We start from the raw sequence: 14,582 nt of genomic DNA, 5'->3' as shown, positions 1-14,582 counted from the left end.
CTTTAAATCTTCACAGAAAGCCTCATCTTTCTCCCAAGGAGTGACTGGCAGGCTTGAACCATGGACCTTCTGATTCACAGGCAAGTGGCTATCGTATTCTAACAAATGCCTATACAATAATTTTTTAAGTTATCATAGAACTTTGAAGGCAAAAACTGATTCTAATCTATCTTGCTTTATATTAAAGAGCTGAGAAATCTGCTTAGCTGCAGGTCAAGGGGCAGAAATTCAGGAAGGACAGGGAAAATTAAAAAAAAAAATTAGAGGGCAGAATGGTGTAAAAAAGAGGAAGAGACAGAGGAGAGAAGAAAGGGAAAAAAAGTAGGAAGAAGAAGAAAGAAAAGGCTAGAATTAGGCAAGATTGCCTTTGCTTTTAACTAAATTTAAAATAACAGCAGCTAAACAAATTTGTTTAATGTAAAATGTCAAAATATGAAACTAAATAGAAAACAACAACATTGTGCTGCATTGGTCCCGACACATAGCAATTACATTGGACAGAGTAGAACGACCCCACATGGTTTCCAACGCTCTTTATTGTAGATGACAGCCTCATCCTTTCTAGATGGTGAAGCTCATGAGCTAGTGGGTTTGAACCTCTGACCTTTCAGTTAGAAGCCCAATGCTTAACCATCGCATGACCAGGGCTCCTTGATAAATAACGATGACCTCAAATCAATATTTTGCACACAAATTAAATTAATTTGGTACGGCAGAATGCCAAAGATAAACTTTGTGCATTTTCTTAACAAACTGCCTCTCTGCAGCTTGAACTGTGACCACACAAACACTGAAGAATATAAGGAAGTTATTTGTTGGTTGGTTATCTGCCATGGAGTCGGTTGTGACTCATAGCAACCCTGCATCAGGTTTCAAAGGCTATAAATATCTATGGGAGTAGAAAGCCCTATCTTTCTCCTGCAGAACAGCTGGTAGTTTTGAACTGCCAGCCTTGAGGTTAGCAGCCCAACTCATAACCACTATGCTACCAGAGCTCCTTACTTCATACATGGCATCTTAAGTAACAGAAATGATTCCTTTTTATTTCAAGGGTGTAAACAAAAACATGTCTGTGTGGAAAAGGGGAAACTTCTCCGATTTGTTTAATAAGGTCATGCAGAATTCCTTTCCTTCCCTAAGGCTAATATGGTCCCAGTGCTTTCCATTGGAAATCAGTGAGTTCTGTCAGAAAATAAACAGGCCAATGTTAATTTCATTTTCTGTACACGGCATAGAAGAGCTCTGGTACCGTAATGATCACGAATCGGGCTTTCTAATCTCCAGGTCAAGAGTTTGAAATTACCAGCAGTTCCACGGGAAAAAGATGAGGCTTTCTGCTCCCATAACGATTTACAGCCTCGGAAACCCTGTACAGGTTCACTATGGGTTGGAATCGACTCAACAGCACTTAACAACAACAACTCAGGATGATTTTTTTATACCTCACAAAAGATCTTAAACTAAATTACTTAAAATACAAATAGGTAGACTTTGTATCCTAGCAATGATTCATGTGCACTATTAAAGGAATTTTATAGTCAACAAAGCTATCACTGGTTTAAGAAAACTGTATTCACACTCTATGTGTGTGTTGTTGTTGTTAAGTGCCATCGAGTCGATTCAGACCCATAGTGACCTTGTATAGGGTTTCCAAGGATGTATGTGTCAAAGCAATTATATATGACTTATGAAGGTATATTGAAGCTAAAATGTAAATTCACACAAGTTATTGAATATGTTATTGCTGTTAGGTACCCATGAACCAGTTTCATCCCACAGCGACTCTATGCACAAAACCTCACAGCCCAGTGTCATCCTCACAACTTGAACCCATTGCTTCTGCCTCTGTGCCAATCCATCTCTTGGAGGTCTTTCTCTTTTTCACTGACCATCCACTTTACCAAGCATGACATCTTCCTCCAGTAACTGGTCCCTCCTGATAACATGTCCAAAGTATGAGACAGGCAGTCTGGCCATCTTGGCTTCTAAGGAGCATTCTGGTTATACTTCATCTAACACAGATTTGTTTGTTCTCCTGTCATGCCATGGTACCGTCAATACTCTTTGGCATGCATTCATTTTTCCATGGTCTTACTTATTCACTGTCCAACTTTCACATGCAAATGAAGCTATTGAAAATACCATGGCTGGGTCATGCTCATCTTAGTCCTCAAACTGACATCTTTGCTCTTAAATACTTCCAAGAGGTCTTCTGCAGCAAATTTTCCTAATAAAATACGCTTGCTTTCTTGACAGATTATACTTAGTTTTTGGATGGTTGTATTCCAATTTAATTAAACTTAGCAAAATTAATTCCTTGAAGATAACATAAGGTGCTTCTTTAAAAGGCTGAAAAACAGCAGTGAGAATTTGGAGGAAGTTTAATTACTGGTTCAGGAAGCTAAAAGAGATTGTTTAGTTTGATTTAATTAAGAGAAAATTACAATGGTAAATTAACCCAGACAACCAATTCACAATAAAATATAACTTAGAAGACCAAAAAAAAAAAAAAACACCATACACAGGAATTGAGAATTTCTATATCTTACATGAAATGACATATACCCATGCTCATTATTACATATACTCATTATTATACATTCTACATTGTAATGAGTAAAGGTATTAAACTCTGAGAACTAGATGAAGGATTTCAGACCTAGGATCAAAGATATCTACAAACCATCAATATGAACTCTATGATTCAATTATGATTTGTCATTAAGCAAATGTTGTTAAGTATCATTGAGTCAGTTCCAAACCACAGTGACCCTGTATAGGGTTTCCGAGGAGCAGCTAGTGAGCTTGAACCACCGACCTTGAGTTCAAACAGCTTTGCAGTCTGGTACATTAACCCACAGCACCACACTAGGACTCCCATTAAGCAACTAGATCTACCTTTATTTCACAACATTACATGCTTTCTAACTACATCTGTATTCTACAACAACTGATACATCCCTCCTTTCCCTACAGGAAGCTAACTTCATTCTCTGCCTTTGGCTGTGATCATTCTTTGTCAGACTCCTTTTATGGAACATTCCTATTATGTTATGAAATATTGTAATCCCCACTATGTTTTATCCTTGGTTAATCTCCTCTTCGATTGTGTACAATTTTTTGAGAAGTTTATTAGGAATCTTTATTTCAAACTCTCACCATTATCCTACACATGGCAAACTATCTCCTGGTATCTCAACAAGGATTTTCACCAAGTGGACCTGTTTCAAAATGTGTGAGTGTTCACTCCCGTGCTCTTCACATATCTGCTCAGTCATTCATTGGGAAAGCAAAACATCTTCGAAAGTAACACATTCATTCATTTTCTCCTTCAGTGTGAGGAGATAGTCCTTCAGACAAGCTAAGGGGGCATGGTGCTCTCTGTTCCTCTCCCTACTACTTAGTAACTTCAGGTCTCACTGAGGCCTGGTATTTATTGTTGTTGTTGTTGTTATGCTTTTGAGTCTGTTCTAATTCACAGAAACCCTGTATAGGGTTTACAAGTGAGACAAGCATTGGGTCCCATTTCCCAGAGTACACAGCTTCTTCCAAGGATAGAGTCCACATTCCAGGAGCTGAACAACAGATCTCCTCAGCCCCACATATTTATCACAGCTAACCTCTTCCTGGTGCAGACTCACCTCCAAGGTTAAAGCTTACTTGCTTCTGCTTCTATAAACTGCCCACCTACCAACTTGCTGTTCGCTTCCCGCTGCCGTATGTGTGAAGTAGCAAACACGTTCTTTACATACCTTCCTTCGCTCACTCTGTAACGCCCCAAGGACCGAAATACTATATAGCCAACGGTGCATCCTATGAATGGGGCTCAATCTCTGGATAAGAATCCACTGAGCCACACGTGTCAGCACAATAAAGTCTTTCCTTTGTTACAACCCACGGGGCATTGGCAACTCCTTCAGAGTGACTCCGGTAACACAAGGAACTGATGTTGGGGACCAAGCAGCAACCTTGGCAGCATCCAGTGCTGATCCAACAAGCCAAAGTCTGCAGGTCCCACCCCAGCTCTCCCCTCAGGGGACTCAGAAGGAGGGCATGATGCATCAGAATGCTGTTGGTGATGGTGTTGTTAAGTGCCTTGGAATCAGTTCCAACTCATGGCAATCCTGTATAGGATTTCTTAAAAGTGGCTGGTGGGTTTGACCCACCAACTTTGTGGTTAGGAGTCCAGTGCTTATACTACAGTGCCACATCAGGATGTTTGTTGTTGTTGTTAAGTGCCATTGAGTTAGCTCCTACTCATAGCAACCCTGTATAGGGATTCTGAGGAGTGGCTAGTAACTCTTGAACCACCAACCGAAAATTCAAGCTGACCTTGCAGCCCAATGCATTAACCCACAGTGCCACACCAGGACTAGTCAGTTAGGTAAGCACACTAAATAGCTGGGAGAGGACATTTTTTTGGTTTCCTCAGTTATGATTCCAGTGGGGCTTAAGTAGCACTAAGTTTATGGCCCCAGTTAGTAGTCTATCAGGGAGGGGGGAGAGCAGCAGTAAGTAGAATCCCATTGTGTCCTTTAACTAGAACATCAGGTATAGAGCAGGCACGAAATTACCCATATTCAGGGAACAGATTTCCAGAAGCCAGCAGGAGAGCATATGCATTACTTTTTGTCTCCTTAGAAATGCTTACTTATTTATAAGGCACAATTTAAATCAATATATACACTCCTGGCTTAAATGCAAATAATACATACTTTATAAATAGCTTCTCCACAAAGGTATTTATATCTGTAAGATACTAAAAAGAAAGTTAAGTTTCTATGAATATCTCTAAAAATATCATTGTTGTTGATATGTGCTGTCAAGTCAGTTTCAACTCACAGTGTCCCTGTATTGAGTTATCAAGGAACAGCCGCTGGTGGGTTTGAACTGCCAACCTTGTGACTATCAGTCTACTTCTTATCTTACAGTGTCATAACAGGGATCACTGTCTCTCTAAAATGTTGGAATTGCTGACAATATGTTTTAATGGGTGTGGACCAACATTGTGGCAATGGCAGCAAATGCCACCTTTTTGGGGACCAGCAGCAAATCTACAAGAGACCCTAGTTTTTTGATGGTCCCCACCCCTCTCTCTTGAATCCGCAGGGATGGAAGGGGGAGGGGAGGGAAATTATGAATTACTCCTTCTGGTAGTAGCTCTGAAGTGTCACATTCATTATCAAATGTTTTTAACATGATTCTAGTTAAATGTAGACAAGAGAAGAAAAAGAGGAAGTGTTCACTTTTGTAATACACTGATTTAGAAATTTGATGTCTTATACTAGTAGTTCTGAGGTATTAATAGCATTCTTTATTTCTGCCTTTATGTTGATAGTGTTGAAGCAGGGTGAATTACTAGGGCATACTTTTTTTTTTTCCCCTAGTAAGCCGTATCATGTTTTTTTTTGGAATTTCTGGATAAGTTCAGGAAAACATTCTGCTTGTTGTACCTAGTCTGATGTACTTATGCATCTCATTAAAAACAAAAACCTACAGACTGCATTTTGTAGCTCTGTACTCCCTGAATACAGAAGTAATTTTCTTCTTTCCTGACTTTGACATTGTAGCTCTCATGTTTCAATTTTGGTTTTTACATACATATGTAAAATTAGTTATTGTTTCTACAAGTATCACCCAGAATTTCTTTAACACAAAATACAGTCCATATTTTTATGAATAGATTTTGAAACTGATAAATTACATTAACTGTGATGTGTTACATTCATCCTGTAAGTTATTGAAAAGTTACAAGTTTGTTTCCTCTATATAACAGAAATTCTAGTCAAAATAGCTATTGTCAAAGAATAAAATCAGGGGAAAACACCTTCATTAATTAAAATACAATTAATAGGAAAAATATATATATGTAATTTTGCTTTGTAGCTACAAAATGGAGAAAATACCCAGGATTATTATAGAGTTATACACCTATAAGGTTATAAAGGATATATCATACTAACAAAACTATATTAAGTATATTCAGTGAAGAACGCTTATATATTTTGATTATTTCTACAATTCTTTTCACTAGACTATGAGTAGTCCTGAGAAATGTTTCTATCATTCTAAAAGTAAATATTTACTTTCCTGTAACCATCAAATATTGCTCACTAAGATGATCCCATTCAAAGGAAAATTGCAAGACAGCACGTATATTCTTTAAATATTTTAAAACAAAATTATGATTTTTAAATCATTTCTCAAATCATTTTACCTGGCCATATTTTGCAGCCAAATGGAGTGGGGTCCAGTACTGATTATCTACTACGTTGAGGTCTCCACCATGTTCTAAGATGAGAGACACCACCTCTTTGTAGCCACTAGCACATGCCATATGGAGCTGCAACAAGAGAGATTTTGTTATTTCCCTGAAAAATAAACAAACAGTGATGTCAACAGATTTTTTAAAAACCTTTTATTGTGATTTATGTGATAGTTTACATGGGAGAACATTAGCTTTACATTCATCCTATTGTTTCACTGCCATGGTTACAATCCCCTCCATGCATCATCAACCAACAAAAGGTATTTCCCCCAGTAAGCCTGCCCCTCTGTCTTCACACACAGTCCTTCTCCCTTTCTGGTTTTAGAGACCCCAACAATTTCATCTCTCCACATCATTATCTCTGCCTCCATCTCTGGTGTCACTGTTTCTCTGGGTAGGTTCCCATACTCCGCTCTTCTCCCTTGATTGTCCAAGGGTCCTCCGCTTCTAGACTGCAAATTCAACCACTCTCCTCCTTTTACTACAAATGTCTACCTTTACATTTCAAACCCTCACAGTCAGTCCTGATAGCAGTTATTCAATATTGTACCATAAGAGTTCTATCCCCATCTCCTTTCATCAGCCCCACCCAGAGAGACTGGATACTACTCAGTGGAGATTCCACCTTCCTCCATGCCCTCTGCATCTCGGTTCCCTCTTGAAATGTGTAAGCCAGTCACTTCTTGCCTTTGTATCCCCCCAATTTTGGATAGCCAATATCCAAGTTGCTCATCCCTGTCTACCCTGTGTACTGAGGGGGTGGGAATGATGCTCGCTGTAAAGATTTGTTCCCTCTTTTGAGCTACAGCATCCATAGGTGTAGGTCAAGTTCATTAAATTGTATCAGATTACTCTTTTTATCCTCTTCTTTCTTCCTCTAGTCAAGGTATGATCATCCAGCCATCAAAGCCAGGTCAAGTGGGTATTAACTGCAAGTGTGGGTGTTTTTGTGCATCTCCCCTAACTTCTTATCAGCTGGATGCTTCACTCTCCACTCTAGTCCTCTGTGACTATGTCACTGACTCTGTGTCCAGGAGTCCCCAGGTCTTGCCACACTGCTGGCCAACTAGGTCTCCACCTAGGTTCTCGGGAGTCTATTGAACATTGTAGGGCTTAGCTCGCTGCTTCATTTCTGTTTTTCCTTCACTTCTTCTTTTCAAAGGTGACCAACGTGGTGGTCACCAGTTAGGATGTCAATACATTTTATTCAGTGGTTTAAAGAGGGAGTGGCACTGTAGGAAAAGCACTGGGCGGCTAACCCCACTAGCTGCTCCTCAGAAACCCTATACAGCATTGATATGAGTAGGAACCAATACCATGACACTTACAACAACATACAATAATAGAATGAAAATGTAGAAAACATAAACAACATAAATGCACTCCGATTTCTTTGGTATAAATTGAAGTTGCCATTCTTTCAAAATATCTCCTGGCTATTGATGTATGTGGGAACGTAGTGGCTCCATATGCTAAGCACTGTACTGTGAACCACAAAGTCTGCAGTTCGAGCTCACCAGCCGCTCTGTGGGAGAACATTGAGGCTTTTTGTTCCCACAAAGGCTTAAAAGCTTCTGAAACCCTATACAGGGTCTCTATGACTTAGAATCGAGTAGAACTAGGATCAGCACTGAACTGAGAACTACATGGTGAAGTAGTTCAAATCTGCCAGCTGTTCCTCAGATACCCTATCCAGGTTCACTCTGAGTCAGAAACAACTCAATGGCACTTAATAACAACAACAATAAATGTATTATAACTCTGATAATGCAGGTTTTCATTCAGTTCCCTTTCCACTAGTGTCTGAGTAATTCTAAATACAATATATGTTATTTCATTGGCCAAATCTTCTTTATAGTATCCTGACTAGAAGTCAAACATAGACTTAGTTCCACTAATATTTCAGTTCAAAACCTCAGCTGCTCCTTGGGAATCCTATACAGGGTCACCGTGAATCTTACCCAACTGGATGGCACTTAACAACTTTACAAGTGTGGACCAATAGGAGCTGCATAGGAATGGACAAAGAGCAAAATAGAAGAACTGTGATAATTGCTTTGCTTGGATACGGGTAAAAGGAGCAGGAACATTGGTGGTGGTGGTGGTTGGGTGCCGTGAATGGAGTTCCGACTCAGAGTGGCCCTATATAGAGTTTCTGAGACTGTAATTCTTTATGTGAGAAGAGAACCTCATCTTTCTCCCACAGAGTGGTTTGTGGATTCGAGCTACTTACTTGTATTTAGCAGTTCAACATGTAACCCACTACAATACCCAGGAACACTTGTTAAGTGCCATCAATTTGGTTCTGACCCATAGAGACCCTGTAAAGAGTTTCCAAGGAGGGGCTGGTGAGCTTGAACCACCAAACTTGTGGTTCAAACTGACTTTGGAGTCAAACACATTAACCCACAGTGGCACACCAGGACTCCTTGCTATTGTTGTTAAGTGCCATTGAGTCGGTTCTCACCCATAGCAACCCTGGATAGGGTTTCCGAGGAGCAGCTGGTGAGCTTGAACTGCCAACCTTGCAGTTCAAATGGCTTTGCAGTTTGGCACATTAGCCCACAGCGCCACACCAATACTCCTTAAGAACATGAAAAAGAATTAACATATCCTTTAAAATAACATTGTAGCTACCACTTTCAGGGTCGTTTTTTAAAGCAATCTTAAATTTACAAATGTTAAAGTGGCCATAGGAAGTGCAATGTTGAAAACAGGGTTTGAGGATTTTATTCAAAAATTTCAGGTGGAGGAATTTGTGTTTCTAAGACAACTCCCTTTATGTCTAAGTTAATATCATTGTACTCAATTTAAATTAGGGTTGTTGTTAAGTGCCATTCTGTCAGTTACTACTCTTAGTGACCCTGCATAGGGTTTCCAAGGAGCAGCTGGTGCATTTGAACTGTTGATTCCGCAGTTCAAATGACCTTGCGGTCCAGTGCATTATCCCAGCACGATACCAGTACTCCTAAATTAGTGTAGTAAGTAGGTAATTTATTTCACAGGCATAATAGATGATAAACTATGAGGCAAGAGGAAAAGAAAATTAGGATAGGTAATGACTGGCAACTCTTAAAAACTTGTAGCATGGAATTCTGATGTTGGTTTTTGGGGTTTCTTTTGGGGGGGGTCCTTTCTGATTTTATTACAAAGACAAAACTAGAGTAAACTTAAAAGGTTTCCAAATGTGTGTATTATTGAAAAATTCAGCAGAGGAAGAAAGAAGAGTGACAAGAATTGAAAAGGCTTGGAAGGACAAGTGGAACATGGGAACATCAGTCTCCCAAATTTCTGAGACCAGAAGAAATAGATGGTCCCCAGCTATTACTACCAACTGCTCTGAAAGGGATCACATGAGAGCGTCTGGATAGAGTGGGAGAAAATATGGAACAGCAATCAAAGTTATCAAACAAAAATAAGACAACCTTTACTAAACACAAAGAGACAGGAGGAACCTAAGATTATGGTTCCCCATAAATTAAGGCTCCCAACCCCACCTCCCTGTCAGGTCTGGAAAGGAACTCACCTTCATGGCCCCATTTTCAGCTCAGCAGTAGAGTGGTACAAAGTGAGGACAATAACACTAGTAAGGTACGTCCACCATGGAATGATCATTCATTACAAACCAAAATGGCAACACTTTCTCCTAAGAACAAACTTGAGAAGGGATGGGAAGGAGGGTAGAATGCAAATAGGAACCACAGAGAGGAAGTGGGATGACTGTTGTTGCATTGAGGGGATTACAGTCATTGAGATGAAACAAAGTGTGTGATTTGTTGAATATAAAACTGATGATCATGTCTGTATACCTTCATTCAACTCACAATATAAAGTAAAAATAATTTTTAAAAAATCAGCAGAAATATGCTCACTCTGTTCTTTAATCTGGTAGTTAGCACTGCCAACCTTGCAGTTCAAATGGACCTTGCAGCCCAGTGCTTATCCTACAATGCCATAGGACTCCTCAACTACAGAAGAAGAAGAAATATAGTTATCTAATCCCTTGCCTCTGGTAGTGTAGTGGCTACAAATCGGGCTGTGAACTGCAAGGTTAGCAGTTCGAAACTACCAGCTGCTCCACTGGAGAAAGATGAGGCGTTCTGCTCCCATACAGATTTACAGCCTCGGAAATCCTGTTCAGGGTCACTATGGGTCGGAACCGACTCAACGGCACTTTAACAACAACAATCCATGCCTAGGCATTACGACATATATTTGTCTAATTTATAGCACAGATATTAATCATTGAATTTGACTTAAAATTTTCCCATAGTTTGTTGCACAAAGGATTCATCTCAATAATATTCTAGCAGACAATATAAAGAATTCTATACCCAGAGGTACATATTAGAAAAAGTAATTCTGAACATGTATTCTCTATGAAAATGAATATTTCATCTACTTCAATTCATTTTATTAAAATGTGTTACTGTGAATTATATGATAGTTTACATGGGAGAACATTAGATTTACATACATCCTATCGTATATCATTCCATTGCCATGGTTACAATCTCCTCCATGCATCATCAACCAACCAAAGGGTATACCCTGCAAACCTGTCCCCAGTCCTCAGCACACAGCCCCTCTCCCTCTCTGGGTCTAGAGTCCCCAGCCACTCCATCTCTCCACATCATCATCTGTGCCTCCATCTCTGGTATCATTGCTTCTCTGGGTAGGGTCCCTCTCTCCGCTCTTCTCTCTTGCTGGTCCCAGGAACCTCCGCTCCTAGACTGCAAAATCAACCACTCCTCTCCTTTTGCTACAAAATGTCCACCTTTACATTTCCAACCCTCACAGTCAGTCATGATAACAATTATTCACTATTGTACCAGAAGAGACCTATCCTAATCTACTTTCATCAGCTCTGCCCAGACAGATTGGATACTACTCAGTGGAGATTCTACCTTGCTCCACACCCTCTGAATCTAGGCTCCCTCTTGAAAGATTGTAAGCCAGTCACATCTTCCCTTTGTAGCAGCCCCCCCCGCCATTTTGGGTAGCCAATGTCCAAGTTGCCCATCCCTGTCTACTCTGTGTATGGAGGGGGTGGGAATGATCCTCGCTGTAAAGATTTTGCTCCCTCTCTTGAGCTACTACAACCATATGTGTAGGTTAAGTTTATCAAATTGTATCAGATACCTCTTTTTTTCCTCTTCTTTCTTCTTCTAGATGAGCTCTGATCACAGTTATTGAAGTTAGGTCATATTCAATTCATTTTCACATTATTTGAATAATCAGTAAATGACTGGCAGGTTACTAGAAGTTCATATACACTTTAAACTTAATCTCAGACTTTCAGTTTAGGTATAAATTGATCAAGAACATGCCCATAATATAGTGCCTGATACGAATGATGTCAAGTCCATAGGGCCAACACTTGTATGAGCAGGCTTTTTCTTTTTTATAACAAAAAAGGGGTTCCATTTTTTAGGACTTGATCCACATTACCCAGTCGCCTTATGAATACCTTACAGAAGAAAGTCAGGAGCACAGCAGGACTAGCTTAAGATTCCTAGAGAATTTATCCAAAATATGGGATAGCAGGAATGTCTAGGAAGACTGGTGTGTTAATTCTAGATAATTAAAAAAGAAAAACTAACTTTGAGTATTTCTAATGTATCATAAAATATGAGGATGCCATTTTATGAACTTGACCTATACTTATGAATATAGTAGCTTAAAAGAGGGAATGAATTTTTACAGCAAGGAAAATTCTCACCCCCTCTGTACACAGGGTTGACAGGGATGAGCAACTTAGACATTGGCTACCCAAAATGGGGGCAGCTAAAAGGCATGAAGTGACTGGCTTACAAGTTTTCAAGAGGGAGTTTAGTTTCAGAGGGTGTGGGGAAGATAGAATCTCCACTGAGTGGTTTCCAATCTGTCTAGACGGGGCTGGTGGAAGGAGATGGGGATAAGACTCTTGTAGTTCAATAGTGAGTAATTGCTATCAGGACTGATTGTGAATGTTGCAAATGTAAAGGTAGACCTTTTGTAACAAAAGGAGGGGAGTGGTTCATATTGCAGAGCAGGAAAGGAGAACCCTGGGACTATCAAGGGAGAAAAGCCAAGTGTGGGACCCTATCCAGAGACACAGTGACACCAGAGACGGAGGCAGAGACGGTGATGTAGAGAGATGGAGAAGCTGGGGACTAAAGACTTCAGGAGGAAGAGGGGCTGTGTGCTGGTGGCCAGGGGTAGGCTTGCAGGATATACCCTTTGGTTGTTTGAATGGTTATATATTCCTAGTGTTTTGGTGTACATAAAAAATATAAAACAATAAACAGAGGGAATGGAAGCAAATGTTGTTGAATGATGATTCATGGAGGGGACTGTAATCATTAGAATGAAATGAAATATGATAGGATGAATGTAAAGCTGATGTTTTCCCATGTAAACTATCACTCCACTCACAATAAATCTTTATATTTATATATAAACACACACATTATAATAAAATATTAAAACCTAAAAAACATCACTTGGATTCTGTTAGCAATCAACTACTAAACCCCTAAGCAGGTGAATGAGGATGAGACAAACCTTTGGAAAATTAGCAGACCAAATGGATACCTGCAGCAGATCTGAATGGCTACCTGAATAATCCCACCCTCAGGACTCCTTTGTCCACTTGCAGGATTAACTGTCAGTGATTACTTGGGAATGATAAAACAATTGGGAAGGGGAAGTTAATCCTACAAGTACAACAGAGCCAACAGCTAAAAGAGCCAAGGGGTGGTCTACAATACAGTGAATTACTTACTGTGGCCCTTCTAGCTACAGCCCTTCCTATTGTGATATATTGTAAGTCCTGGTCCATATGTTTGTGGTTATGGTCCCATTCTGGAATGAATAAAACAGGATTACGAAAGATGTGTTTTAAATTAGGGAGCACAGTGGCTCTCTAGACTGAAGCCGCAAGGTCAGCAGTTCGAGCAATAGGAGGCTTTCTGCTCCCATGAAGATTTATTGTCTCTTTGTGAGAAATACAGGGTAGTTATGAGTCAGAAATGACTCAATGGCACCTAACAACAAGCAACAACATCGTGAATCCCTATTTTATTTCAGAGCGTGATTCACGCGATCTCCCTTAGTTTCCTTCAGGGTCTGGTCTATATCTAATATAAATATAAATGCTCTGGCAAAGTTCTTTCTCTTGTTCTGGACTGGCATCTGGTCCTTTATTCTCTATTCTCTTTGTTTCAGGACTTGAGTCAACAAACTATCAACTAACTTCATTCATCAGTTTCTGTTGCCTTGTAAGAGATAGCCAGTCTTCTGACCTGCTGATGTGTGTTCATCAGCCCCTTCGTCACAACAGAAGTAAGGAGAATCCTCCAATCTAATGCCTAACCCACAAAGTTTGGACCTGCCATCCTCCACAACCATTTCCTTGATGGTCCATGAGTTCTCTAAGATCTTGCAATAGATAATGGAGCCCAAAGACAAGAGGAAGAGAAGTGAGGGAAGGAGGAATAATTGATGTGACAGATGATGAAACATACAGCAGTCAGAAAATATGGACATTTGGGACATGTTTAAAATCTACCCCGTAGGCACCAGGCTTGTGCTGATCATTCCAAAAGACATGATACATGCAGCAGTTAACAACAATCTTAGTGTCATATGAGAAACACAGAGGTGGTTATTAATTCTCCACAGAACGTATGGCAATATGTTTAGAAGCACAGCATCCACGCCAAATTATTACAAATTAAAATTTTGCAGCTACAATTCAGGAGGACAAGATATTAGAGTGATTTCAAAACATCATGTTTACAAGAATAAATTATGAATTCTAAGCCCTATAATTTGTGATACAGCTATCACCTCCATTTTGCAGATGTAGCAGGTATGTGTTAGAGAATTGAGGTAGTTAGCCAAAGGAAGCATAGCCACTGAAATTTGAGGCTAGTTCTTCTGGACTCCCAACAGTTAGATTTTGAAGTAGCAGAGTAAAGTGGACACCTGAGTCACTCCAGCCACAGGAAGCGCTACAATCTTAAAGCCCCCAGTATATCTTGCTTCTATATCACAATTTATCAAATGGCTTTCATAGAAACTTTTTCTTCTGTCTTTACTGCCACACATACTACTAATCTGGTACTATTTTTTTGGTCTGGAAATATAGGACAAAACAAAAAATTATTTATATATATGGAAAATGGAAATGTGGAACAAAACTAAAAATTACATATATATATTAGGAGCCCTGATAGCGTAGCGGTTACAAATTGGGCTGTGAACCGCAAGGTCAGCAGTTCAAAACCACCAGCTGTTCCACGGGAGAAAGATGAGGCTTTCTGCTCCC

The 14,582-nt window shown here is 39.7% G+C and overlaps 1 protein-coding gene across 1 annotated transcript in view; it reads right to left on the bottom strand.

Moving 5' to 3' along the window:
- The window catches only part of MYO16 (myosin XVI), a 912,243-nt gene that overhangs the window by 661,552 nt on the left and 236,109 nt on the right, over window positions 1-14,582 (bottom strand). Inside the window, exon 6 of the mRNA XM_006851537.1 lies at window positions 6,218-6,343. Within this exon, the coding sequence (XP_006851600.1) occupies window positions 6,218-6,343 (126 nt within the window). The remainder of the gene's footprint in view (window positions 1-6,217; window positions 6,344-14,582) is intronic.

This window comes from Chrysochloris asiatica, unplaced genomic scaffold (genome assembly GCF_000296735.1).
Source record: "Chrysochloris asiatica unplaced genomic scaffold, ChrAsi1.0 scaffold00029, whole genome shotgun sequence".
Taxonomy (NCBI): domain Eukaryota; kingdom Metazoa; phylum Chordata; class Mammalia; order Afrosoricida; family Chrysochloridae; genus Chrysochloris; species Chrysochloris asiatica.
The sequence above is the reverse complement of the archived record's forward strand: the minus strand, read 5'-3'. Positions and strand labels throughout refer to the sequence as shown.